The sequence below is a fragment of the Phascolarctos cinereus genome, unplaced genomic scaffold (genome assembly GCF_003287225.1).
Source record: "Phascolarctos cinereus isolate Bilbo 61053 unplaced genomic scaffold, phaCin_HiC Scaffold_4;HRSCAF=312, whole genome shotgun sequence".
NCBI lineage: Eukaryota > Metazoa > Chordata > Mammalia > Diprotodontia > Phascolarctidae > Phascolarctos > Phascolarctos cinereus.
This window is the reverse complement of record NW_027555847.1, coordinates 679,569,213-679,596,939: the sequence shown is the minus strand read 5'-3', so window position 1 is coordinate 679,596,939 and position 27,727 is coordinate 679,569,213. Positions and strand designations below refer to the sequence as shown.

The following is a 27,727-nucleotide window of genomic DNA, read 5'->3' as shown; positions in this document are numbered from 1 at the left end:
TGCCCTAGACTTGCCTTTCATGAGTTTTTCCCCTCTCTGGGCCTCAGTTTCCCCATCTGTAAAATGAGACTGGATTTAATTATCTCTAAGGATTCTCCCAGGCTCTGTTATTTTATCCTCTGGTACAACTCTTTGAGGGGCAGGGATAGCCCCTGGGGCTGAAAACTGATCCTGTCTTGTCTTTTTCCCCCTTGCAGGGATCTCCAGGGGCCCGAGCCCCGTGGTGCTAGGCTCCCAGGATGCCCTACCTGTAGCCGCAGCCTTCACAGAGTATATCCATGCCTATTTCCGGGGCCAGGATGCCCCAAGGTAGGCCACAAACTGGAGTAGATGGGGTTGAGGGGAAAAAGAGGGGTCAAGTCTGACCAAAGTTCCATCACTCATTCTACTTGCCCCTCAGGCCATAGTAGTCCTGCTCCTTAAAAATTCCCCCAGGCCACTGGATGGTCAGGTGGACAGAGGCCAGGGCTTGAGATTAGGGATAGAACCAGAAGGAGGTCCTCTAACTAACTCCGTGTGCTACCGTGGGTGAGGCTCTTCACCTATCCAAGTCCGTTTCCCTCTTTGTAACATAGAGTTATAGTCCTCGCTTCTGGCCTCCTAACCTTCCTCTCCTCAGAGTTCTCAGGCTCAAATGAGACCATAGATGGGAAAGTACCTTGTAGACAATAGAGTGATATCAAATGCATTAGTAGGCCCAGGATATTACTAAGAGAGCTAGCGTGACAAAGTGGGTGGAAGGGGGAAGGTCTGATTTCACATTTGGCCTCAAAGACGTGTTGTGGGGTGACCTCTCAGTGGCCCTGGCAAATATCTGAGAATAGAAACGCCAGATAAGGCATGGGGCTGTGTCTGGGGAGGAGGGTCCTATCACACAGTGATAAAATCACAGGTCTTAGCATAAGAAAGTTATATAAAATATATAATATTTAAAACATATACTGTATATTAGTATAGTACATAATAATAAAATATGTTTAAAGTAATAAAATTACAATAAATATAGAGATATCTACATATTAACATGTTCTATATAGTCTACATAATATAAAATAATATATAACTATAATATATAAAACATATCATATGTAATATGTTATATCATATATTGTGTTATATATCATAATTTAGATTTATTTTTTAGATTTATATGCTGAGATACTTATGTTAAACATATAATTATTTATTAAAATTTATTTATGTGTAAAATATGTGCAAATCTATTTTATATATTTGTATTATAGAATTTATGTAATAAATATAAGACAAATAATAAATAGAATAATAAAATATATAAAATGCAATAATAACAATAACAACCTTGAACATTATATATTTATATTATAGAATTTATATATAACAAATATAAGATAAATAAGAAATAGGATAATAAAACATATAAAACACAATAATGATGCTAATAACCTTGTATGCCTTTTAAAGTGTACAAAGTATTCTGTATATTATCTGCTTTGGTCTTCACAACAACCCCATTTTATAAACAGGGAAACTGAGGCTAAGAGAGGCTATACCCGGGGTCACAAAGCTAGTGAGTGTCTGAGGCAGGATTTGAACTCAGGTCTTCCTGACTCCAAGTCCAGCATTCCATCCATTGTACCATAGCCAGGAAAGCTCTTTTTTCTGAAGTTAGTGGCGGGGATATGGGAAGGGCCCAGGTGCCCCCTCTGAACTCTGTACCCCACAGCTGCATGGTGAAGGTGACTGGGGAGCTGACCATGTCATTCCCTGCGGGGATCGTGAGGGTGTTCAGTGGGATGATGCCCCTGCCTGTGCTCAGCTTCCGTCTGGTCCGAACGGCTGTCATTGAACACTTCCAGCCCAATGCTGACCTGCTGTTCAGGTGCGGAGGAGGCTAGGGCTGGGGCAGCTGGTGCAGTCAGAATGCCGGGGGTACCCTGGGTGCATGGGCAGGGTCTGGTTGGCTCATGAGATACAGGCTGGAAGACCAGAGCTAGGCGGCTCCTGGGAGGTGAGGGAGGGGGAGAGAAGAGCCAGGCTTTGACCTTGAGCTTCAGGATAGCTATGGGAAACCAGGGCCAACCAGCCCTAACCCTGCTCCACAGTGATCCTTCCCAAAGTGATCCAGCCACCAAGGACTTTTGGCTGAATATGTCTGCTCTGACGGGGCATCTACAACGCCAGGCGGAACAGAGCCCAGCAGCTTCATACTACAACGTGGTGCTGCTTAGGTATAAGGTGAGGCCTGACAGGGGCATACGGGAGGAGGGAGGGCCAGGGAGTACGCCAGAGGGGATCTCAGCCATGATTGGAATAGACAAGAGAGAGAAAGTTCTCAAGAGGGTGGTCTCAGAAGTCCTGGACCCGAGGATGGAAGTGGGGAGGGAGGCTCTAAGCAGATATCCAGGGAGATGGCATGGTGGCTCTCCATGGACACCCGAGGGGACAGGATAGGGAGCCTTCGTTGCTCACATACAGAGCCAGTGTTGATCAGCATGGTGGCTCTCCATGGACACCCGAGGGGACAGGATTGGGAGCCTTCTTTGCTCATATACAAAGCCACTGTTGATCAGGTTTAGAGCTGGAAGGGGCCCTCATGGATAGGAGGCTCTCAGCCAACACACAGGACAAATGATGGGGGGAGGGAGGGGAGCTTGGAAGATAAAACCAGTGACTCCTCTGTCCTAAAGCTGCCGTCCTCTTCCCTGCCCAGTTCTCCAGGCCTGGGGCCCACTCAGCTCCTCTGCAGCTCAGTGCCCACTGGCAGTGCGGCCGTACCCTAACCCAGGTCTCAGTGGAGTATAGTTACTGCCCAAGAGCCATGGCCCTGCCCACCCGACTCAGCAACGTCCAGATCCTGCTGCCTGTTGAGGAGCCAGTCACGAATGTCCGTCTGCAGCCTGCTGCCAGCTGGTGAGCCCCTCCCTGTGTTCCCTGGGTTTTCCATTGAGGTAGTAAGTACAGGCCACATTATTCCATTCTTGGGACCCTGGGGCCATCAGTCCACAAGCCTGTTTAAAGTACCTACAATGTCCCTGGCACTGTGCCAGGTGCTGGCGAGACAGTCCTGGCCCTTGAGGAGCTTACTTGCTATCCAGGGAAGCCACACATACATACGTGAGTAGATATACAATCTGCCATGTATCGGATATATTCAAAACAAATATAAGGTAATTGAGGATGATAGCAGCTGGGGAGACCAGGAAAGACCTCAATAGGGGGCATATAAGTTTTGAGGGAAACTAGGGAATCCCCATCCCAGAACTGGGACCAGAGGAGGGCCTGTTGAAAGAAAGAAAGAAAGAAAGAAAGAAAGAAAGAAAGAAAGAATGAATGAATGAATGAATGAATAAATGAATGAATGAATGAATGTTGTTTTGTTGATAAATCACGTCTGATTCTTTGTGATCCTAGTTGGGGTTTTCTGGGCAAAGATACGGGAGTGGTTTGCTATTTCCTTCTCCAGCTCATTTTACAGATGAAGAAACTGAGGCAAACAGGGTAAAGTGACTGGCCCAGGGTCACACAGCTAGTAAATGTCTAAAGCTGGATTTGTACTCAGGTCCTCCTGACTCCAGACCCAGCATTCTATCCACTTAGCTGCCCAAATGTTTGAATACAAAAGCATTTTATTAAGCATTTACTATGTGCTAGGTTCTGGGGACAGAAATGTAAGCAAGCAAGACAGACCCTTTCTTCAGGGAGCTTACACTCTAATAAAGGAAGACCCCCCCCCCCCATAAAGAAGAGCTGGAGTGAGGGTGGTGGGGGGTGGAGATGGTGAGCATGGATTGTTTGGGAATGCCTGGGAAGCATTCTGAAGCTTGCAAGACAAGGCCCAAGCGCCCCTGTCAAGGTCTAGGGACACAGGGCCAGTCTGGGGTCTGGTAGGAATGCGATGAGGAAGGGGCCAGGCCCAGGTAAGGAGGCTCAGCTGAGGCCTTTACCCTTTTCTACCCATAGGAACCTGGAGGAGAAGAGGCTCTTGTGGAGACTTCCAGATGTGTCTGAGGAAGGGGGTGAGCCTGTAGCCTTGGAGGGGGGCAGGAGGGGTGAGCTTCCTCTAAGCATCCTGGGCATCTTCTGTCCCCCAGTCCTAAATCCTCCCCTACAGAACCTTAAAACATAAATCTGAGAGCTGGGAGGGCCCTTGGAACTCCGAATGCCAGAGCTGGGAGGGCCCTTAGAACCCAGAATGCCAGAGCTGGGAGGGCCCTTAGAACCCAGAATGCCAGAGCTGGGAGGGCCCTTAGAACCCAGAATGCCAGGCCTGGGGGGGCCCTTGGAACCCAGAATGCCAGGCCTGGAGGGGCCCTTGGAACCCAGAATGCCAGGCCTGGGAGGGCCCTTGGAACCCAGAATGCCAGGTCTGGGAGGGCCCTTGGAAGCCAGTATGCCAGGGCAGGGAGGGCCCTTGGAACCCAGAATGCCAGAGCTGGGAGGGCCCTTGGAACCCAGAATGCCAGAGCCTTAGAACCCAGAGCACATTTATTAAATGCATACTGTCTTTAAGGCACTGGGCTAAGTACTCTTAGTACCCTGGATAAAAGAAGGGCTCAATGCCTGCCCCCAGGTATAGAAAGTGAGCTTGGGTCAGCTTGTCCGTGTGTAATTAGAATACAGTCAACAAGCATTCGCTGAACACCTGCTGTGTGCCAGGCACTCTGCTATGCGCTTGGGAGCCACAGTATTCTGCCCTCAGAGAGCTCACATTCTAGTGGGGGAGACATTAAGTAAGTAGGTACATATAAGGTACACGCAGAGTGGACAGTGATTCCAATATGGCAGAGATGTAGACAGAGCGAATATAGAGAATCCCTCCTCACCTCCATCCCAGGGATCAGGGTAAGGAGACTTTGTCCCATAATACACAGCAAAACATTGGCTGTGCTCCGCCGGCCAGATGCCTCCACTCTGGGATGCCAGGGTGATGGGGGTGGGGAGGTGGGGAGTCAGCCACGTGTTCGTGGCTGATAAGGAGATGGGGGGATGGGAGTCTGTGGGCCTGATGGCCCTGTATGGCTCTCTCCTCAGGCCTAGAAGGGCATTATAGGGAATGGCCTGATTCCCGGGGTTAGGCCAGACCAGCATCTAGCTGCCTTTGCCCCCTCCAGGCCAAGGCCATCTCTCTGCCAGCTGGGAACCTCTGTCAGGGCCCAGCATACCTGGCCCGGTGGCTGCCCACTTCACCAGTGAGGGCAGCACCCTGTCTGGGGTGGATGTCGAGCTTGTGGGCAGTGGGTATCGCATGTCTCTGGTGAAGAGGAGGTTTGCCACAGGTACTAGAGCTGGGAGGGCCATTCTCCCCCTTCCCCAGGGCTTCCTTCATCATCAAAGCACCTATCTGGCCCTAGCCCCTGGGGTCCCCAAGAAAGGGTCTGAAATGCTGCTACCTGGAGGGGTAGGGAGTGGGGTGGGGAATAGATTCAAGCCTGGGACTGGAGGAGAAAGAGAGGGAACCTCAGGGCTCAGAGATACAGGAGGGTCTCAGAGACTGCCAGGGGACAGAATGGGGAAGGGAGGAGCCAGAAACCCACCAAGAGCACAGAATCAAGAAAAGAAGTCCAAGCCATCTCCCTGTGCCTAAGCAGCCCCTCTTGTTCCCCAGGGACCTATCTGGCTGGCTGCTGAGTCGGTCCTGCTAGCCTGTGCTGCTCCCTCTCTGGCTTGGATTTGCACTTTGACTCCATGGTGGGGCCCACACCTCCTCCCTCCCACCCCCAGCTTTGGACCAGGTTGATTTTAAACAGACACTGAGCGGCCCCAGCCCTCTGCTGGGAGGGTGCAGCGTGAACTGGGAGGGTTGGGAATTGGAGGGTGGGGGCCCAAAGTTCCCCATCCTGGGCTGATCCTCACAGGTTTCCTTCCCCTGGGCTTCCCCTTCCCTTCCACACTGCTCCTTCTCAGCCCAAGGTCAGCCAGCCCCTGGGCTTTTATGTCATTTGAATAAACACACTATTTTCTAATAAAACTATTCTGGCTCTGGGCCTCTTTTTAGTTGGGGAAAGGGAGACCAGATAAGAGGACGGGAAATCAGCTTGGCTACTCTGTGAGTCTTTCAATGTGGAGGTCAGACCAGCAAGGAAAAGCTCACAAGACCAACAAACAGCAATGTTAGAATCCAGAATGTCAGGGCTGGGAGAGCCCTTAGAACATGGAATGTCAGAGCTGGGAGAGGCCTTAAAATGCAGAACATGAAAATGTCAAGGCTGGCCGGAGGCTCATGATAGCTGCCAGCCTTTATGTGGTGCTTTAACGTTTGCCTGGTTTCCCACACAGATTATCTCTTCAGATTCCCACATACCTTGCCAGGGAGGTACAGTTATCCCATTTTGCAGAAGAGAAGGCTGATGGTCACTTACTTTGCCAGTGGGTGGCAGAGATGGGCTTCTCTCCTGCTCAAGTCTTTGTGTCCCCAAGTCTAGGCCTATCTCCACGCTGCCTCTAGGAACTCCCTCAAAGTCTAAGCGTATGATGCTATGACATAGAAAGCATGAATTGGAGAGTTTAGAAGATAGGTAGCGTGTCCTTGGGCACAGGCCTGAGGTTCTGTCCTTTGGGTCCCCTGCTCTTCTGGCTCCTCTAGTGGGGCCCTTTCCCCTAATTCCCTTGTGGTTTTTTTGTTTGTTTTTTGTTTTGTTTTGTTTTGTTTTGTTTTTTACATTACCTTTGGTGTATGTGAGAATCATGACTTTTCTTGAGTTCCTGGTCCTACCCACACCCTTACAAGGGTTATTCTTGGAAATATAGCCTCTGTTCCTGGTGTCTGGCCTACTTAAAGCTCCTATCTCTCTCTGTCTCCTCAGATATAACTCTGTCTTTTCTGGCCTCCCTTACAGGGCTCCACTAAGGGTCCAAAAGCCCTGGGACTGCCCTTGTAGAGGGAGAGATGGATCTGGCATAGAGGACGGAGGAGGGTAGAGGCATGCTAGGCTCTATTGGACTCCAGTCTAAAATATACACTGTGGATAAGAGCAGGGCCTTCAGTAGCAAAAAATTAATTGAGGAAGGCAAGCCTACTCACCTAATCTCCCTGATACAGGAAGAGGCTGGCTGTGAATTGTGTCATTAATTCCCAACGGCAGACTCCTTCACCACAAAGGTTCCTGTCAATGGGCACCAGGAAGGATGGGGACATGAAGTCACAGCTGGGACAGCCAGCCTCTTTACATTAGTTTCTAATTTACGCCATCCTATATTTGAACATAATCTAATAAAGTTAAATATGTCTATGTTTGCAAGGTACACATATCATTCTAGAGCATGGGAGGTTTTATATACATATTTCAAAACATTTGCACACCCTAATGGTGAGCAACAGAAGTCATTTTCTGGAAGTGCAAGGTAAGATAATGTTTATTTATGAGGTGGTATCCCTTGTCTTCACTCTTGGGGGTGAAGGCTCTGCTCACACTTGGAAACGTCCTCAGCCATCTACACTGAGTCATTTAACCGACCTTTTCCTGTTCCTGGGGTGCTGTGTCTGGTCCTGGACTCAAGTTACATTTTCTTGATTCTTGGGCACCTGCATTGCTTCCCAGGATGTTCTTGGTTGGGCGTTCTGGATCTGGGGGTGCGCAGAACCCACAGAAAGATGTGAGAAGGTCCATGAACCTGGATGGGAAAAAACCAAAACCAAAAACTACAGCTTTATTTATTTTTTGGTGAGGCAGTCGGGGTTAAATGACTTGCCCAGGGTCAAGTACCTGAGGCTGGATTTGAATTTAGGTCCTCCTGACTCCAAGGCCAGAGCTCTATCCACTGCACCACCTAGCTGCCCCTTACAGCTTCATTTTCACTGACCTCTAACTGAAGTTGAGCATGTCCGTCAATTACTTAAGGAGCGTGTAGGCTTCACTAGACTGCCAGAAGGGTCCAGGGTACAAAAAACAGTGGGACCAGTGGGACGTTTCAGGACAGAACTGGGCTGGGAGGTAGGAGCCTCATCTAGGCTTTGTTGCTGATTGATTCTATGTGGTCATTCCTTTCCCTCTCTAAGGTCCAGTTTCTTGATTTTCATTTTTCTAGTGGGAAGGAACACCTTCCTTCCCACAGCAGTTAGAGGAATCTGGGAGAGGATAATTAAGAAGTTTTGGTAAGTCTCTAGAGGTGAAGGGAAAAAGTCGCCTTGAGGTGTTAATTGTCTTTTAGAGCAAAGACCAATCTGCACCTCAAAGGGAAGGGGCCTCTTCCCTTTTTTTCCCTCCCAAAGCTAGGAGAGGCCCCAAGTGTTGGAGGAGGAGTAATATTAGGAGGATTACTGAGAGGGAGGAAGCAGACGCCTACAAGGCAGAGCTGTCGGTTAGGAAGGGACGTTAGAGCATAGAATGTCAGCTCTGGGAGAGATGTTGTTTTATTGTTATTTGTCCTTCCTTCTTGAAGAGGACCGTGACATCAGGGAGGTAATGCCATGCTGTGCCATGCAAGTGAATTGGATTACAGTGAGGGAGGGTTGTGCAAAGTGACCAGCCTCACTTTCTACTCAGGAGTCATCTGGGTCCAGTGGTGAGATATGGATCAGGATGACTGGAGATGGCCCTGGGGACAGTGGGAGACCTTGGCCTTTTTAAGCCCAGGTCTTTCCCAGGTCTCAGTTTGACTGAGGCAACAGCCATGCAGTGATTAAGGCTAGGTAGACACTTACTAGCTATGGGAGAGATATTAGAAATATAGAATGTCAGAGCCAGGAGGGCCCCTAGAATACAGACTGTTAGAGCTAGGAGGGATCTCAGAGCGAGGAATATCAAAATGGGGGTGGAGATGGGAAGCCTTCATTTGACAGATGGGGAAACTGAGGCTTAGAGAGAGGCAGCGACTTGCTGAAGAAAAGCCTGTGATATAGCAGGGACTAGAACCTCAACCTTCTGCCTCCTAGCCCAGGGCTCTTTGCAGCTGGAACACTGGGAAACAAGGGAAGAAACTTTGAGTTGTAAAGACAAAGAGATGAGACAGGTGGGGGAAAGAGGAAGGACCTGGACCTCAGCACTGCCTTAGCCAAGCAAACCTGGGCTTGGCTGGCGGGGAGGAGCCTGAGCTGGGCGGGGTGGGGGGGGAAGGAGGCGGCCAAATATCAGATCAGGTGAAACCTAGCTTCCTCAGCCTAGAGAAACACTGGCTGGTCGGACCTGTGGCTGGAAGGTCGGAGCCAATTTCCAGGGAAAGAGCTGCCTGCTTCAGGGGCAGGGTTGGCCAGTGGTGAGTGCTTTGAAGAGGGGGCTTGAGATCACCTAGCCCCCTTATCAGGGGAGGGGGCTCACCAGGGTCAGTGAGGGCGGGGGGCACTGATTTTCTGGACTTCCAAGGGAGGAGGAGACTCTTGGGAGAAGCTCTAGCCCTCCTCCCCGCCCCACTCCTCCCCCGTCTCATTTGGCGTCCTAGGAGGTGCTGAATGTGGCTTGAGGGACAAAGAGCTTGCTCTGTGGGGATGTGAGCTCTCTCTGTGCTAGCTATAGTTTCCCCCAATCCTTGGGGCAGGGACCAGAAGGGCTAATCCCAGATTCTGGGTTTGTCATCTGTTTCAAATTCTCTAAAAGAAAATCCCTCCTCTCTTCTTTCTTTATGTTGAAGGTGGGAAATAGAGTCTTAGGAATCAAGAATCTGGGAGAACTAAGAGCTGAGACAGTCCCAGGACTTCAGTCATTGCATCTCAGCCTAGGAACCCTGAACCCCATCACTTCGTATCCAGGAGGGGGCCTGGGTCTGAGAGCCTGGGACTGGGATAAAACTGGGCATTCAGTTTTGGTTCAAAATCCTCACTTGAGAGTGCCAAGGGCTTTCTCTTAAAGTACACAAACTTCTGCCCAGTCCCCCACCCCCACCCCCCAAACGCTTCAGCTTTGGAGGGCATAGAATGTGTGAGTAGAGCAGAATGTCAGAGTGAGGAGGGCTCTGGAAACGAGACACCACTGAGAATGGGAAGGGATCTGAGAATATTGGGATTGTTGATTAACATCAACCCCCTAAGTGTTCATCAGGTGTGTAGCAAAAACCATGTAGGTGTTGGGAACACAACAATGAAACAATCTCTTCTCAGGAGGACTCCCTCCTCACTTCTGCTTCTGAATGTGACTTCCTATCAAGGCTCAGCTCAGATCCCACCTTCTGCAAGAAGAGGCCTTTCCTGGTTTCCCCAGGTACCAGAACCTGAAATTACTTCCCATTTACAATGTATAGATTTGTTTGCATTTTGTTTCCCCCAATAGAATGTAATCTCTTTTTGGTAGCCAGGACTCCCTAGCTCCAGCACCCTGTAGGCTCTTCCACACACACACCCCATTTAATAGTATTTTATTTTTTCTAATTACATGTAAAGATAGTTTTCAACATTCACTTTTATAAGATTTTGAGTTCTAGATTTCTCCCCCAAGATGGCAAATAATCTGATATAGGTTATACGTGTATAATCATATTAAACATATTTTCACATTAGTCATATTGTGAAAGAAGAATCAGAACAAAAGGGAAAACCCACGAGAAAGGGGGGGAAAAGTGAAAATAGTATGCTTTGATCTGCATTCAGACTCCATAGTTCTTTCTCTGAATGTGGATAGCATTTTCCATCATGAGTCTTTTGGAATTTTCTTAGATCCTTGCATTGCTGAGAAGAGCTAAGTCTATCAACGTTAGTCATCACACAACATGGCTGTTAGTGTGTACAGTGTTCTCCTGGTTCTGCTCACTTCACTCAGCATCAGTCCATACAAGTCTTTCCAGGGTTTGCTGAAGTCAGCCTGTTCATTCCTTATAGCACAACAGTATTCCATTACATTCATATACCACAACTTGTTCAGCCATTCCCCAATTGATGGGCATCCCACATTGTAGGCTCTTAATACATGTTTGTTGACTGGCTGGGGAGATATTATGAGGATACAAACATGGGAAATTCCAAGTTTATACAAAGTATAAAATAAAGTCCAGAGACAGAGACAGAGCCAATAACAAAGGAGGCATCCTGGAAGACCTGGTACCTCAGGAGTGTTTTGAAGAAAATTAGAGATTCTTTCTCAGAAGAGATGAGGTCGGAGTACATTCCAGGTACTGGAAGACTAGAAGACGGCAGGTCCTCAGTGGGCTTATGGTAGGCTGGTTTGACTGGAAGGGAGATTGTGGGAAGGTCACCCAGAAGGCACTGGACAGAGGTACTTTGGGCATAAGCTGGCCCCTGCAACTAATCTTCCAAGAATTGTTGACTACAAGCAGTTGAAAAGATACAATCAAGATGTTAGAGCTGAAGGATTGGAAATTGAGGGGATGCCCATCAATTGGGGAATGGCTGAACAAGTTGTGGTATATGAAAAGATGTTTAATAAGAATGTATATGTAGAGCCTATATCAGATTGCGAGCCATCTTGAGAAGGGAGGAGGGGAGGGAGGGGGAGAAAAATGTAAAACTCAAAAGCGAGCGGAAGTCAGTGGTTTCCAGTCTTTTGACAGGTGGGAACCCCTCAAATCCTTTGTACTTCCTAACTTCCTCATTGCTGTTGAGGGCACCATCATTCTCCGTTAGCCAGGCTTGAAATTTGGGTTTTATCCTTGACTCCTCACCCCCCACCCAGACCCCAAGGACTGTCAGTTTGCCCTTCATAACATCTCTCATATATGCCCCCTTCTCTTCTCTAACAATGCCACTACCCTGGGGCAGACCCTCATCACCATGTGCCTAACTATTGTACAGGGGTGGGGAACCTGCAGCCACATGTGGCCCTCTAGGTCCTCAAGTGTGGGCTGAGTCAGTCAAAGGGCTGCACTTGAGGACCTAGAGGGCCACATGTGGCCTTGAGGCTGTAAGTTCCCCACCCCTGGATTATTTTAACCTGCTGACTGGTATCCCTGTCTCTGGCTTCTCCCCACTTCACTCCATTTTCTCCTTAGCTGTCAAATTAATCATCCTAAAACGCAGATCTAACCTTGTCCTATTTTTCCCTCTCTCCTTGACCATTCAACAAATTCAGGTGGTTCCTTATCACCTCTATGATCAAATGTGAAGCCCTCCTTTTATAACCTAGCCCCTCTCCCCCCTACCTTTCCAGTCTTTTCACACCTTACTCCCCACCATCTTCTCTGCAGTCCAGAGACTCTAGCACTCCCCCAAGCCTAGAACGCTCTCCCTCCTCATCTCCCCTTCCTGGCTTGCTTCAAGTTGCTGCTAAAATCTCACCTTCTACAGGAATCCTTGCCTGATTCTCCCTAATGCTAGTGTCTTCCCTGTCTTCATTATCTCCAATTTCCTCTGTCTCTATCTTGTTTGTCCATAGTCATTTGCATATTGTCTCCCACATTGGACATTGGACCTCACAAAGTTGTCTCTGTATTAGCATGATCTTATTACCAGGTGTAGCTAGGTGATGCAGTGGATGGGCTCTATCCACCAATTAATAAACTAATAATAAAAGGATTTGTTCTGCAAAACTTGGACTCAGTCAAAAGGCCACCCCCAAGGACCTAGAAGGCCACATATGGCCTCAAGGCTGCAGGTTCCCCACCCCTGGGATAGAGTGTGGGGCCTGGTGTCAGGAAGACTCTTCTTCCTGAGTTCAAAGGCAGCCCCAGGCACTTATTAGCTATGTGACCCTGGGCAAGTCACTTAAACCCTGTCTGCCTCAGTTCCCTCATCTGTAAAGGGAGGATAATAAAAGCACCTTCCTCACAGGGTGTTCTAATGAGATAAACATTTGTAAAGTGCTTTGCGAATCTTGATGTGCCGTGTGCTATTGTCCATTAATCGAGAAAATGCTACTATGAATTTATCAACACTTTAAAATGATTTAAATGAGCTACAGCAGAGTTCACATCTATTAAAAAATAGTTCTGCGTGTGAGACAGTATTAAGTATACAGAGGGTTTATACAGGAGGCAGTGTGGAGTACAGCAGAAAGCACTGAGTCAGCAAACCTGGGTTCGAATCCTGCCTCTGATGATGACTTTGGGCAAGTCACTTCATTCTCTGGGCCTCAGTTTCCCCAACTGTTAAATGAGGAGGTTGGATTCTGTGGCCACTGAGGTCCCTCTTGGGTTTAAATCTATGCGTCTATGAACCTGCGTTTATTTACGTTGCTTGGTGCTTGGTCATATAATGAGTTGGACCCTTTGTAATAGCTTGGCCATGGCCCACAAGTTGGAAACTACCACGGTTAATAATAAACTATGTCATTCCAGAGCTGGAAGAGATTTCACGGATCATCTAGGCCAGGGGTTAACCTGTTTTGTGTCCTGGACCTTATCATTTTTATTATAAATGATTATACAGGAAACCAATTGTATTGAAATAGTGATTAACTTAAAAAAATAAGTCCACAGATTCTAAATTAAGAACTGCCAATCTACTCCAATCCTCTTGTTTTACAGATGACGAAATTGAGATCCAGAGAGGGAAAAGAGCTTTCCTACAAGCATCTTGTACTGGAAGCAGGGAAAAAGGTGCTACCAAAGGGATGTCAGAGTTGGGAGGGCCCCTGAGATATTGGGACACTTTGAGGTTTTGGCCCCAGACCCTTCTGCCCAGGGCATCAGTGGGAGTAGAGCCCCAGGAGATGTCTTGACTGTTAGCACAGGACTCTTCCTTTGAATTGTACTTAGAAGGGAAGAGAGTGGCTGCCAACCCTGTGGACTGAGGCTGTGCCCTGGGGCTTTGGGTGCCATCGCTTTTCAAGAACCATCACTCATACTTACCAGGACTGACAAGTTGGAAGAAGTTGGGTTCCAGAGATCTGGGCACGTAGCCAGCCTGGTGTCAGGAGCCATAGGAAGATGTGGACAGGGACTGACAGCTATTCATCACCTGGGTGGGGGTGTACCCAGGGTTGGCCAGGGGCCAAGACCACACCCAACCTGTCCCAGGGCCAAGGTCTCCCTGCACATGTATTCAGAGTTGAATATTTCCTTTGCTATAAACCCAGCCCAGAACCAGGAAGGGGTTACTCAGGGTGCCAGGTTTTAAAAGCCCTTTGAAACATAGGGTGGAGTGACCAATATTTAAGTGGGTTAGGGTGTAACCAAGTTTGGAATCTGGGGTTTTTGGTGGGCTTTGCCTAAGGTGGGCCCATGACCCACGTATTCCAGGATAAGAGTGAGTTGTTAATCTTTTGGGCTTGTTGGTACAGTTGGCATCTAGCCTCTTCCTCCCCTAACACTGGGGGAATCTAGTCACATGCATCCAGGTGCCCTATGAGAAGTCAGAGTTGGGAGGGCAACATTTTCTCAGGTCACTCAGGTCTAGGATGGAGTGAGAGGCTTGGAATTGGAAAATGTCCTTTTGGAGGTGAAGAATAAATGGGTAGCTTATGTTCCTCAGAGTCTTTAAAGGCTGTAGTCCCATCCTCTCCTCAGATTCTCTCTACTGCCCGAAGATGGAAGTAGGGCAAAACAGGGGACTCGTAGGCCAGTTTTTATGGGCATAGAACTGAGTCAGCCCCAAGTGGGGAAGGGCTTTGCCCAAGGTCGCTCAGACAGCTAGCTTTGATTCACCCTCCTGGATAGATGATTTCTAAGGTGGCTTAATTCAATGAACACATTAATTGCCTGCTGTGTGCAAGGGCATGTGCTAAGGGCTAAGTACGCTGCTATTAATGATGGTTTAGCTCCTGACCTTAAGAAACTTAAATTTTAGTTATGGGAAAAGAATGAGCACATAGAAAGCTAGAGCTCTAATGGTAGGGGAACATAATGGAGGAGTTCCAAAGAATACAGCCAAATGGGAAATAAAGAGATGGTTGACTTGGGCTCCCTTCTTAAAATGAGGTTTCAGGAAGAGAGTTAATGGGGAGACAAAAATGCACATGCCCAGGTAGACTACATCCTGGAGTTCTGAAAGGACTGGTAGATAGTACTGCATGGTCTCCCATGCGATTGTAAGCTGCTTGAGGGCAGGCACTGTTTTTGGCTTTCTTTGTATCCCTTGTGCTTAGCATGCTGCCTAGTCCATGGGAAGAGCTTGTTGGTTTGACTCAACTTGCTAAACAATTGTCAATAGATGATAACGAGCAGAAAACCTGCTGCCCAAAGGGCAAAAGAGCACATACTGTCCCAATTTTCAAAGAGAAGAGAATGGAGTTTGCATGCTATTAGCGAGCAGGGTTGACTTAAATTCGGATTCCTGTGGAAATTCTAAAGATTCATTAAAGAGGTGGTTGGTGAGCCTCCGGAGAGGAAAGCAAAACAGCGTGGAAATGAAATGAATGAAATCATCGAGAACAAGTCATCTGACTTACCTTATTTTCCTTTTGGACTGGCTTAATAAACAGAAATACAGGAAATATTGCAGGTAGAGTTTATGAAAATTTCAGCAAAGTGTTTGAAAGTGGTGAAAATGGAGAGATGTGGGCTGGACAACAGCAATGATGATGATGATGACGATGATGACGGTAGTTAAGATGTATATAGTGCCTACTCCATGCCAGACACTGTACCAAGCACTTTTCAAATATTATCTCTTTTGATCCTCACAACAACCCTAGGAGGTAAGTGTTATTATTATCCCCATTTTACAATTGGGGAAACTGAGGCAAACAGAGGTTTAAGTGACTTGCCCAAAGTCACACAGTTAGGAAGTATCTGAGGCTGGACTTGAACTCAGGTCTTCCTGACTCCAAGCCCAGAACTTGATCATCCACTGGCTAACCTAGATGCCTACAGAGGACAGTATAGTGAATTTGAAAGTGGCGGAACAATGGATCCAAAGGGAAGTCCCTTTTTCGATAAGGAGGTAGCATGATGTAATGAAAAGAAACCTGGATTTAACCTTAGGATCTGAGTTCAAAAAATTCTGGTTTTTCCATGTTGACAGTCTTGGCTAAGTCACTTATCTTCTCTGGACTTTTAGTTTCTTCTCTGTAAAATGAGGTGGTTGGACTAAGTGACCTCTTAGGTCTCTTTCAGCTTCAAATCTATGGTTTTTGTGATCAGCATGGAAGGCGGTCTTCAGGAGAGTGACCGAGGGATCTGCGCTTGGCTCCGTGCTGTTTGACATCTTTATTAGCCTTGAGTAAATGCAGAGATGAATCATTCAACGAGCATTTGTGAAATGTTGGGGTGACAAGCACTGGGCATGATGATTAAACTGGCAGATGACACATAGCTCAGAGTTTAGGTTATACAGTGAACACCGGCGTCAGGATTTGAAAAGACATCAACTGTCTAGAGTGTTGAACAGAATCCAATCAGATTAAATTTAATAGGCGATTTTGGGGGAGCCCTTATTATAAGATGGGAGAGGCTTGACTAGGCAACAATTTATCTGAAAAAGATCTGGGTTGGTTTTTTGGTTTTGTTTTTATATTTTGTAGACTGCAAATAAATCAACAATGTAATTTGGCAGCCAAAAAAAAAATACTGTTAGATTTCACTTAAAGAGGCAGAGTGTCCAGAAGGAGGAAAGGTGATGATCCCTCTGGACTGTGCTTTGGCCAGGTCACATCTGTAGTCCTATGTTCAGTTTGGGGTGCCAAGAAGGACCCTGATAAGCTGAAAGGTGTCCAGAGAATTGGTTGAAGGAACTTCGACTGGAAAAGGGAAGACTGGGGTTGGAGGGGGAGGGTGGACCAAGATAACTGTTTTCCAAGTATTTAAAAAACTGTCAAGTAGACAAGGGATTATACTGGTTCAGACTGACGCCCCACCCCCACCCCGGAGCCAGAAGTAATCCCTTCCAGATTGCAACTTTCCCCATCTTGGTTTCAATATATTGCAGGTCGGCATGAGAAATCAAATGGGAATTTTGGGGGAGTTTTACAGAAGCTGTAGACAACACACAGAGGCCAGCTGACAACATAGAAAAAGTTTAGAAACTCAGAAATGCATAAAATATATGTATAGTATATAATATCAACATATTTTATCTTTTAGCACTATAATAATTCAGATTTCTTCTCTGGTACAAAGGGAAGGCCAAAAAATTATACAAATATTTTCCAGATCGTGGGGGCTCTGCACCCCTAACCCCCTCAATGTGGAAGGGATAACTGTAATTTTACTTCAATTCTAAGAGCATTTATTAAGCACCTACATAAGCCCAAGCACTGTATTGAGCTCTGGAGATACAAAAACAAGAGTGAAATAACCCTTGTCTTAGGGAGCTACCATTCTATTGGAGACAACATATATCTGTGTAAGTATATGGGATGTTTTCAGTGTAAGTATTCATACCTCAGAAACCCATCAGGGCTCAGGTTAGCATGTTATTGATTATCTAGATTTAAGAAAGTAATGGAGAAAATGTGAATGCAGATTAGGCTTAAAACTGTGTCTGCTGTATGTCCCCACCCCCACCCCCCAAACTAGCTGGTTAATACTTAACAACAACTTCCACAATGGTAACATTAGAGAAAAACAACTTTCAAAGACTTGAGAATTCTGATCAATGCAATGATCAACCAGAGGTCCAAAAGAATGAAAATGAAACATGGCCACTCACACCTGGCCAGGGAGGGGGTGAACTTAAAAGGTAGAAAGAAACACATGTTTTCAGACAAGGCCAACCTCGGAATTTGTTTTGTTACAATGCATCCGGAGGACTTTTTTTTTTAAATTTACTCAATGGAAGGGACAGATTAATTGTTTAAAATACTTGTTACTTGGAAAAAAAATTAATTAAAATAAGACTTGAGAGCTGGACTTAGAGCCAGATTGTGATGGGATTTAAAAGTCAAAGAAAGGGATTTGTATTTTATCCTGGGGGCAAGTGAGAGTCACCTGGAGTTTACTAAACAGATGGGTGACATAGTTTGTTTCATCTGTAATTTGGGAATATAAATTCACAGAATCAAGACAACATTGGATACAGTCACAGCAAAAGTGTTTTAAGAATGACTTTGAATGAATAAATTATTTTGACTATTACAAATACACAAATTAGCTATAAGGGTACTATATATAAAGGTACAAACTATAAAGGTAAATATAAAGGACATATGAACAAAGATGCTATCTGCATCCAGAGAAAGAACTGACAAACAGAAGTATGTATAGAATAATTTTACATATGTGTGTACTTGTGTATGTGTGTGTATGTTATGTATTTATATATATACACATACACATATATACATATACATATATATGTATATAGATATATATACACACACACACACATATATATATATATATAAAAATACATATACACACCCCTATTTGTGTCTAATGGTAGTCATCTCTAGGGATGGGGTAGGGGGAAGGTAGAAAAAGGAGGAAAAAAAGGAAATTTACATGATAATTTTGTTGTATGTTTGAAAGGAATGGTAATATGCAAATTGTGCATAGTAGATTTGTAGTTTTGTATACAATCATCTTTTTTATTGTACGGTGTTACGAAAATGCTTGTTTTATTACATAAATATGTATTAATGTAATAAAAACAAAAGGGAGATTAAAAAAAAAAGGAATATTAGTTTTCAGAGGGAGAGCTGGTTGGGAGTAGGTAGGAATACCAAGGCCAGAGTCCTTCCAAGCAGGGCTTCATTGTCATAAAAGCAAATGGAACCAAGCAACTTGGGATACTGGTTGGGTGGAAGGGGAATGGAAACATGCTTGTGTCAGAGCTGAAGGGGGAGTGACTTGTGGGAATTTGCTATGGCGTAATCTTTGTGCTATGCTGGCAAAAAAAGACTTGTGCTGCCTGAACTTTACTGGTTCTTACCAGTGCTATCCTGAAATAGCTATGCTTTCACTCTCCAGAGTCCCTTCATTATCACATTCATGAGATGTCAATGGGGGCTTTGACATCACATAAATTACTGTGGGGCAGTGAGGAGTCTCATTGAGCTTACAAGGTCTTGGGAAAGTCCCTTGACCACAAAGTCACTGGTGATAGGGTGGGCCACAGAATGGTGAGGTTGCCTATTCAGCATATGGGGGAAAGGGCTAAGAATATAGGGAAAATGGGGCAGCTAGGTGGTGCAGTGGATAGAACACGGCCCTGAAGTCAGGAGGCCCTGAGTTCAAATCTGGCCTCAGACCAAATACTTGACACTCACTAGCTGTGTGACCCTGGGCAAGTCACTTAACCCCAATTGCTTTAAAAAAAAAAAGAATATTGGGGAAAGGATAGGGTCTCATTGCTCTGGGGGAAAAATAGGGCTTTGTTGTTCCTACTCTAAGTTCAACAGCTGGATGGATCAGGGCGTGGAGGCTAACTGGGAAGCTGTAGTCCAGGAGAAAGGGAATGAAGGCAGTGATTGTGTACAAAAAGAAGAGGATGGATGTGACATATATACAAGGTATAGGAGGGAGTCAACCAGACTTAGCAACTGTTTGGATGTGATGGGTGAGAGACGGTGGAGACCTGCACATCTGGAAGGATGGAGGTGCCTTTCACAGAAAGAAAATGTTGGATGAAAAATTGGAATGGGGCAAATTGAAGCTTGAGGTCAGGAAGAAATTTCCTACCAGCCAGGGCTGTCCCACAGTGGAAGGGACTGCCTCAAAGGCTGTGGTTTCCCCTGGAAGTCTTCAAGCAATGATTTGGCCAAAATTCTTATTTGGGGCTAGATTGGGGGATGGTTGGGAGGTCTTCAGATTCATTCAGTCTTGTAGGCATCCGACTTCAGGTGGCTCGAATCTGCCTCCTGCAGAGTGGTCTCTCCAACCCTCAGGTTTTTCTAGGATCCTATTACTCTTCCCAGCCCTTCTTCCTCATCTCTCACTGACCCGTCTTCTCCTGGTTGTTGAAGATCTCCCGGCAACCTCCCGTGGTGGGGTGTGGTTCTCCTCTCTCTTTTTTTCTTCACTTTAGGAATTGGCAGTGTGGGGGAAGAGAAAGAATAAATAGCCAGTCTGTCTTTTCTGCCCTCTCTTTGGCTCCCCTGGTCTTCTTTCCTCCTGGAGAAGGGGCCCTGGGAAGGAGCCAATCTGGAGAACCAGACCCCTAAGTCCAGAAAGCCATAGAGATCTTGACCTTCCCCTTCCCCTACATTCACCCCTGGCTTTTTTTAAAATAAATTAACAAAACTTTTTTCTCCCTCCTACCTTTCCCCCACCACTAAAAAAAAATAATAAAAGAAAAGAAAAACTCTTATCACAAACAAGCATAGTCAAGCAAAACAAATTCTGACATCGGCCATGTCCAAAAATGTAGAATCCCCAAGCCCCCCATCTCTCTGTCCCAAGGTAGGCAGTATGCTTCATAATTGGTCCTCTGCTCATTGCATGGATCAGAGTTCTCAAGTCTTTCCAAGTTGTTTGTCTTTTTGGCGCTGCTGATATTGTATTAATCGTGCTCCTGGTTCTACTCTGCTCTGCATTAGTTCATACAGGTCTTTCCAGGTTTCTCTGAAACTGTCCCTTTGTCACTTCTTATAGTATAGTAGTATTCCATTATATTAATATACCACAGTTTGTTCAGCCATTCTCCAATTGATTTTCCATCCCCCCACTGTTGGGGGTAGGGGTGGGGAGAATGTTGTTGGATTCTGGGGACCTATTGCTGGAGGGTGTGGCTCTACTCCGCCAGACAAGGGGTTGTGGTGGTGGGTATGCATATGACTCTATAGAGATTCTGTAAATAGTTATCTCTGCACATCTTGTTTTCCTCCAATAGAATGCAAGGTCCTTGAGGGGAGTGGTGGTGTTGGCTATGTCTTTGGACCCAAGTAATCCTCAAAAAGTGATTGTGGAATCAACACCTAGGGACGTCCCATGGCATTGTCCGCAGTGGTTCTGAGGGTTGAGTGATGTCCCCCAAGTCAGGTGGGTCCGTGGCTCCCTGTACCATGCCTGGGATACTGGTTGATTTCTTTCTACCACGAGGCATTTAAAATGATCAGAACTGAAAAGGATCTTGGATATTACTCATTCTGGTCCTTTTGTGTTGTAAAGGAAGAAACAGAGGGTCTCAGAGGAGGGAGGAGGTTTGCCCAAGGGTACATAGAGATAGTAGCAAGACCGGCATAAGAACCTTGGGCTATACCTGAGGCTCACAGATTTAGAGCTGAAAGGGAAGGTCCTCTAAGGTAGAGGCCAATGGATTCAACTTCCTCATTTTACAGAATAGGAAACTGAGGCCTTGAGAGGTAAAAGTGAATTACCCAGAGTCCCATAACTAGTATGTGAGACAGGATTTGAACTCAGGTTTTCCTTATTCCAAGTCTAGCACTCTAACTACTGTACCGCCTAAGACAAGAAACTATTTTCCCTTCCCATCCTCCCCATTTATGTATTCAACAGTTTATGAGATTTAAAGATCTTCCATTTAAGGCAAATTCACTTCAATTCAAAACCTTAACTACCCTTTGCTGTTAATAGAGTCCTGGGCTGAGTGAGGTTGAGCAAGAGGAAGGATAGGTAAAACCCAGATCCTGATAGGGTTCACAGTCTAGCACACAGATGGGAGAGGGATAATCTGAGAGAAAAGGGGATGCCCCCTCCCCCAGGACACAGGAATGTGGGAGTGCAGAGGACCCAGTGGAGAGGCTCAGGAAAAGACCATAAGATCATAGATTTACAGCTAGGAAGGACCTTAGAGGTCACTGAGTCCAGCCCCCTCGTTTTACAGATGAGGAAACTGAGGCCCAGAGAAGGGAAGTAACTAGCACACACAGCCATTAAGTGTCTGGAAGGATTTGAACCTGACTCCAAATCCAGCTCTATCCCATGCCAAAGGCTTGCTGGAGCAAATTATGTCTACATCGGGCCTTGAAAGATACGGATAATGTCGTCCAGGGATGGGGTCAGCAGGAATTCTGTGCGTGGGCAGGACAGCAAGTGGGAGAGTCTGCCTAGATCTGAGGCTGCAGGGAAGAAAGGGGAGGGGGAGGGGAGACTGAGCAAGAAGCCTGGGTTTCAGCCCTCAGGGAACAAGGTTGAGACCTTTGCTCACACTGTTTGCTCATTCTTTCTGAGACTGGCAACAAAAGACTCAGTGGGGAGGTTGAGAGGGGGTTGAACTGGAAAGAGGGCCTAGGTTGGACGCAAGAGACCGGAAAATGCAAGCTGTAAGCAAAAATCAGGGGATTGGGCCTGCCGGTACTGTAGTTAGGCTCTACCTGTATTGTAGAGACAGTGCAGGCTGGGCCCTCTTTGGGAGAAAGTGTTCTGTGTGAGGCAAGGAGGGAAGCTTTGTTTGGGGGCAAGGGGGGAAGGAGAAGCCCAGGACCTGAAGTCTTAACTGCAGGCCCTCCCTAGTCTGGGGATCTCAGGCCGATGGCCTGAGTAACGATGGGAGAGTGGGAAAGAGGGAGGAAGCAGGACAATTTCAGGGTGTCTAAAGTTCCTTTTAGGCAAGAAAGGCCAAGGAGATAAGGGTTATGGAAAGAGAAAGTTTGACTGCTGTTTTCCCTCTGTGTGGCCTGATCCATAAAATGAGGGATATTTCAGGTGTCTTCCTGCTCTAAGTCTGTGACTCTATGAGAGAGAGAGAGAGAGAGAGAGAGAGAGAGAGAGAGAGAGAGAGAGAGAGAGAGAGAGAGGAGACAGACAGAGGGAGAGAAGAGAGAGAAGGAGAGAAGAGAGGGAAAGAAAGAGAGAGAGGAGAGAGGGAGAGAGAGAAGAGAGGGAGAGAAAGAGAGAGAGAAGAGAGGGAGAGAAGAGAGAGGAGACAGAGAGAGAGAGAGAAGAGGGAGAGAGGGAGAGAAGAGAGAGGGAGAGAGAGAAGAGAGGGAGAGAGGACAAAGAGAAGAGAGGAGAAAGAGAAGAGAGAGGGAGAGAGAGAAGAGAGAGGGAGAGAAGACAAAGAGAAGAGAGGAGAGAGAGAAGAAAGAGAGGAGGGGGAGAAGAGAGAAGAGAGGGAGAGAAGAGAGACAGAGAAAGAGGAGACAGAGAGAGAAGAGAGAGGGAGGGAGAGAGAGGACAGAGAAAGGAGAGAGAGAGAGAGAGAGAGAGAGAGAGAGAGAGAGAGAGAGAGAGAGAGAGAGAGAGAGAGAGAGAAACTGGGAATATAAAAACAAAAATGGAAATCCTTTCCCTCAAGAAGTATATATTCTATTACCAGATACAGTACATACAGCTAGAACTATATACATACAAGGTAATTCAGATGGGGAGGGCGCTATAGCTAGGGTCACTCTTGAGTTGAATTTTTAAAGAAACAAGGAATTTTTAAGAGGCAAAATTGAGGGAGAAAAGTACATTCATTCTAGGTCAGGGCAAAGACACAGATGAAAGAGGAGGAAAAGCAAGGAAGGCAGTTTGACAGAATTCTAGAATAAGCAAGATAATGTATAATAAGATTGGAAAGGTAGGTCACAGCCAGGTTATGAGATCTATTAAATCCTAGAGGCAATAGGGAGCCACTGGAGTTTATTGAGAAGGGGAGTAAATAACATGGCTAGATATTTGGTTTTTATCTCCAATTTGTCATATATACCTATAGCTATGATATAGACATATATGTGTATGTTATATATAGTGTACATATATGTGTGTGTGTGTTTATGTGTCATATATAGTGTGCTACATTTGAAAATTGAGGTAAACTGAGGGACGATGGTCTGATCATGATCAATTTATTAATTAGGCTAGCAGAAACCAATAAATTAGGTCAATGGCCTCTCTTAATGACCAAAGACCCCAAGATAGGGATCACTAGCCTTCACATAGTTTTGGGGAGTAAAGAATTGGGTAGATGGTGAAGACAATGCAATTGGTTATGGGGTAGAGAGCACCATGAAAGTGGGGACAATAAGATTGGTTACATCAAGGAAATGGGGCTAGTAACCACCCCTTTCTGTCATGGAGGAATGCTTGGTTGATTTATGAGACCTATCTGCATATTGCAGACCCTGTTAACAGATCTGAGTTAAGCACTCCCTGGTTCCTAGAAAGGTTTCTTAGAGAGATAAGGCTTTCTTTAATGCTGCAAGGACAGTTCAGGGGCAGTTTATTTCTTAGCACTAGCTTCAAGACTTAAAGATAACACCAGATGTCTTGGTATTTTCCCAGAAGCTGAAGGTATTAACCATTTTTCCTGTTAATTATAACTTTAAACTAACTCAGAGGGAATGTGGATTCCTGGGCTCAACTGAGTGATGTAACCAGGTGGATGCAGACCCAATTATGAAATTAACACAGCATAAAATCAGTTACAACATAGAAGCAATATAGGAGAAATGAGGGGTAATATTAACTTTGATTTTTTTCAGTGCATACATATTTGTTATATATAGCTTACATATTTGTATGTCATGTATAGCACATATTTGTCAGTATAGTATATATGCCATATATAGCATGTATGTATTTATCCTGTATGAAGCATATATTTGCCTCATATACAGTTTATACATACATATATATACTTTATGTGTATGTGTCTATATACATATTATATATAATATGTTTCATATATGTGTATATATCGTGTTTGTTCATGGTTGATTGTATATTATCTCCCCCCATTAGACTGGAAGTTCCTTGAGGGCAGGGACTATTTTTTCGCCTTTCTTTGTATCCCCAGAGCTTAGCACCATGCCGAGCATATACTAGGTGCTTTAGGAAAATCATTATGGCAGGTGTGCAGGGGATGGACTGGAGTGGTGAGAGACTTGTGTCAGGGACAACGATGAGTCGGCTCTTGCAGGTGTCCAGTTAATAAATGCCAAGGGCCTGGACCAGGGTAGTGGCCAAGGAAGTGGAAAGAAGGGGATATATATGAGAGAAGCCATAGGGAGAAAAATTACAAGATTTGGCGACTGCACATGTGTGGAGAGGAAGAGCATGGAGTCAAAGATTATGCTGAGGTTGTGAACTTGACCAGTTAGAAGGAGGATGGTGCCCTCAACAGAAAGAGGGCAGGTCAGAAGAGGAGTGGGTAGGGTATTCTGGGCTAGGCCTCATTCAAACCAGTCTAGTGATTCAGGCTCATGGTTAGAATGAAATAGGGTACTTACGGACCATAAAATACAGTTTTAAAATCTTTACTAGTGATAAAGGATTAAAAGGATATAACTCCATTTTAAAGATACTAATTCATATAACAACAGCTACTCCCCTAACCCTCTGTATTTACTGTGGCAACTAGTCATGCTAGATTAGGAAGATATTCCCTGGAGGGCAGGAGAGGTGGTGTTAAAACCCCATGCCAATGCTTCTTAGGCTGTTAGAAGACTCTAGTAAAACTTTCTATGCCAACTCCCCAAACAGCCTCTCTACCCTCTTTATAGGCCCAACCCAACCGACATAAAACAGGTACCATTCCTACCTCATCCCACCCATTGGTGGCAAGGTCCCCAAAATTTTCTAGGTTACTTTCTGCCACTAAAATAATCTGAAAACAATCCTAATATGGTTCATTCAGAAAACAAAACAAACAGTCCTAGAAAGACGTTGGAATCGACACTGGAATCCTAGAATAGCACTGGAGGAAGAACTATCCTTAGAATGATACAGCGTCATTAAAAGTACAAGTACAAGAGAGGGAGCTGATGTATAGACAACCAAGATCGCCTGGAGTAGCGTGAATAATAATAAGTCCACAGCATGGATGACACAGATAACAATCTTTAGTTCCAAAATAAGTTCAAGAAAAACCTGCCTCATGTGGTTTCAGCCCACTTATGTTCACCACACTGACAAAAATCCCATTTCTGAGGTGATTCAAAATTCTGAGGGCAAATTCAACATATTTTGCTTAATCAGTGCAGACAGTGAAGACGAAGAAAGAGAGGAGTGATTTGTTTACTTTGTATCATGATGCAATGCTAACTTTAAGACAGAATTTTGTAAATTTGATAGAATAAATGACCTAAGTGAGGACCCAGTTATTTTTAATAGGCACCCTATATATAGATTTTTTTTAGATTTCCAAGTTTTTGTTGTTGAGATAATATCTTCTCCTGTTGTTGAGTTTTTCAGTTGTGTCCAATGCTTTGTGACTCCCCCCCCCAAAATGCAGGGTTTTCTGGCAGAGATGCTGGAGTGGTTTGCCATACTCATTTGACATATGAGGAAACTGAGGCAAACAGGGTTACGTGTCTGAGGCTAGACTTGAATTTGGGAAGACGCGTCTTCCTGACTTCAGACCCAGCACTATCCACTGAACCACCCAGCTGCCCCAGCTTTAGTTCTTAATCTGGGGTCCATGAACTTGGTTTTGGTTTTATCGTTATTATTTTGCTAACTGTTTCAATATAATTGGTTTCCTTCGTAATCCTATGTATTTTATGAATGATTCTGAGAAGGGGTTTATAGGCTTCATTAGACTGCCAAAGGGTTTCAGGGCCCCCGCCCCAAATTAAGAACCCCTGTTGTTCCCTGATTCCACACGTGCCCTGGGCAAGTAAGTCACTTACCTCTCAGCGTCAGTTTCTTCATCTGTAAAGTGGAGATAATCATAGCAACTACCTTCTCGGGTTTTTAAAAGGATGAAATCAGATAATATATGTAAGGTACTTTGCAAAGCCGAAAGCACTAAATAAAACATCATTAGCTGTTATTATTATGTCAGCTTCTGTACAGTACTGATGTACTGTCATCCCTTCCACATCATGATTTTCCATATCGTGATTCTCCCCATCACAATTTTTCTATATCATGGGTCGGCATAAGAAATTAAATGGAATTTTTTGGGAACTTATGGAAGCTATAGATGACATGAGAAGGCCAGCAGATGACACGGAACAAGTTTAGCAACTCAGATATGCATAAAATATATGTATAGTATTATATGATATAGCCTATGACCAAATACTTAACCCAAATTTTAAAATAAGGTACTGTAAATATCCCATTAAAAAAAAAAGGAAAAAAAATTCAGACTTCTTCTCTCATACGAAGGGAAGGCCAAAAATTTTTATGCATATTTTCCAGATTGCAGTCACACCCTTAACCCCCGTGATGCAGAAGGGATAATTTAATTTTCACTATATTCCTCTTCTTCTTCCTCCTCTGTCTATTCTTTTGCTTGCTAGATGTACTGTAGGCGGACACCATGCACTTTGCAGTAATGTATTAGAAACTCAGTCTCTTTTGAAATGTTTCTACTTTCCATATGCTTATAACCAAAACTTTTCCTAGGCTAGGGAATAAATTTCAAAAAGAAATAAAATAATTCATAACTTTCACTCATCCCCATTACAGATCTGGCTCATCTGTATGAAAGTATATACCTAGGAGGTCATTAATCTCTTGAACAGAACCTATCCCAGAGACGGCCACCTACTCATTGCTCCCTGGCCCACCAGACAAAAGCTCCACCTCCCTAGGAGGCCGAGCAGGGATCAGATGACACCACCAAACAGGTAGGTGATACAGTGGATAGAAGTCAAGAAGACCTGAATTTAAATCTTGCCACAGATGCTTCCTAGCTGTGACCCTGGGTAAATCATTTTACTCTTCTGTGTTGTTTCCTCCTTCGTAAAATGGGGATAATAATAGTACTTAACCTCACAGGGTTGTTTTAAGGATCAAATGAATTAACATTTGTAAAGCCATTTGAAAATCTTAAAGCATTATATAAATACTAGCTATTATTAGCTAGTGTGGCCTTTTAGAGGGCTTTGCTGCTAGGGTACCCCTTCTCTGTGGGTGTTGGATACAAACTCCCTCTCACCTCTCTATCTAGGAACTCAAGATTATTACCTAGTCAGCTAAAGGATTCCCTTTTTTTTCAAGTGGATTCTAATTTGTCATGGTATAAAATATATAGAGATAGATATAGATATAGATATATAGATATAGATATATAGTTTTACCTTCCCCATAGCATTAAAAAGCAAAGGACTTCCTAATTATTCCATGCCTTCATCCACCTCAGACTTTTGTTAAGAAGAAGTTCAGACCATCCCAAGGGGAAGGAAGAAGGGCCTGGATTGCTTCTCCAGAT

The 27,727-nt window shown here is 45.1% G+C and overlaps 2 protein-coding genes across 15 annotated transcripts in view; both read left to right on the top strand.

Moving 5' to 3' along the window:
- FCHO1 (FCH and mu domain containing endocytic adaptor 1) overlaps positions 1–5,953 on the top strand; it is a 55,268-nt gene extending 49,315 nt beyond the window's left edge. For all 11 annotated transcript variants that reach the window (XM_021008935.2, XM_078154170.1, XM_021008937.2 and 8 more), the window contains 7 exons: positions 198–309; positions 1,706–1,861; positions 2,085–2,217; positions 2,693–2,892; positions 3,943–3,998; positions 5,094–5,258; positions 5,588–5,953. In XM_021008935.2, coding sequence (XP_020864594.1) covers positions 198–309; positions 1,706–1,861; positions 2,085–2,217; positions 2,693–2,892; positions 3,943–3,998; positions 5,094–5,258; positions 5,588–5,610 — 845 coding nt within the window. In that variant the 3' untranslated portion in view covers positions 5,611–5,953. The remainder of the gene's footprint in view (positions 1–197; positions 310–1,705; positions 1,862–2,084; positions 2,218–2,692; positions 2,893–3,942; positions 3,999–5,093; positions 5,259–5,587) is intronic.
- A 3,129-nt stretch (positions 5,954–9,082) lies between these two features.
- B3GNT3 (UDP-GlcNAc:betaGal beta-1,3-N-acetylglucosaminyltransferase 3) overlaps positions 9,083–27,727 on the top strand; it is a 36,167-nt gene continuing 17,522 nt past the window's right edge. For 2 of the 4 annotated variants that reach the window (XM_078154165.1, XM_078154164.1), the window contains exons 1-3: positions 9,083–9,174; positions 10,013–10,112; positions 26,983–27,143. The gene's annotated coding sequence lies outside the window, so the exon portion shown is untranslated. Of the gene's footprint in view, positions 9,175–10,012; positions 10,113–13,326; positions 13,399–26,982; positions 27,144–27,727 lie in introns of all 4 variants that reach the window. The other 2 variants (XM_021009066.2, XM_078154166.1) reach the window with 2 other exon arrangements.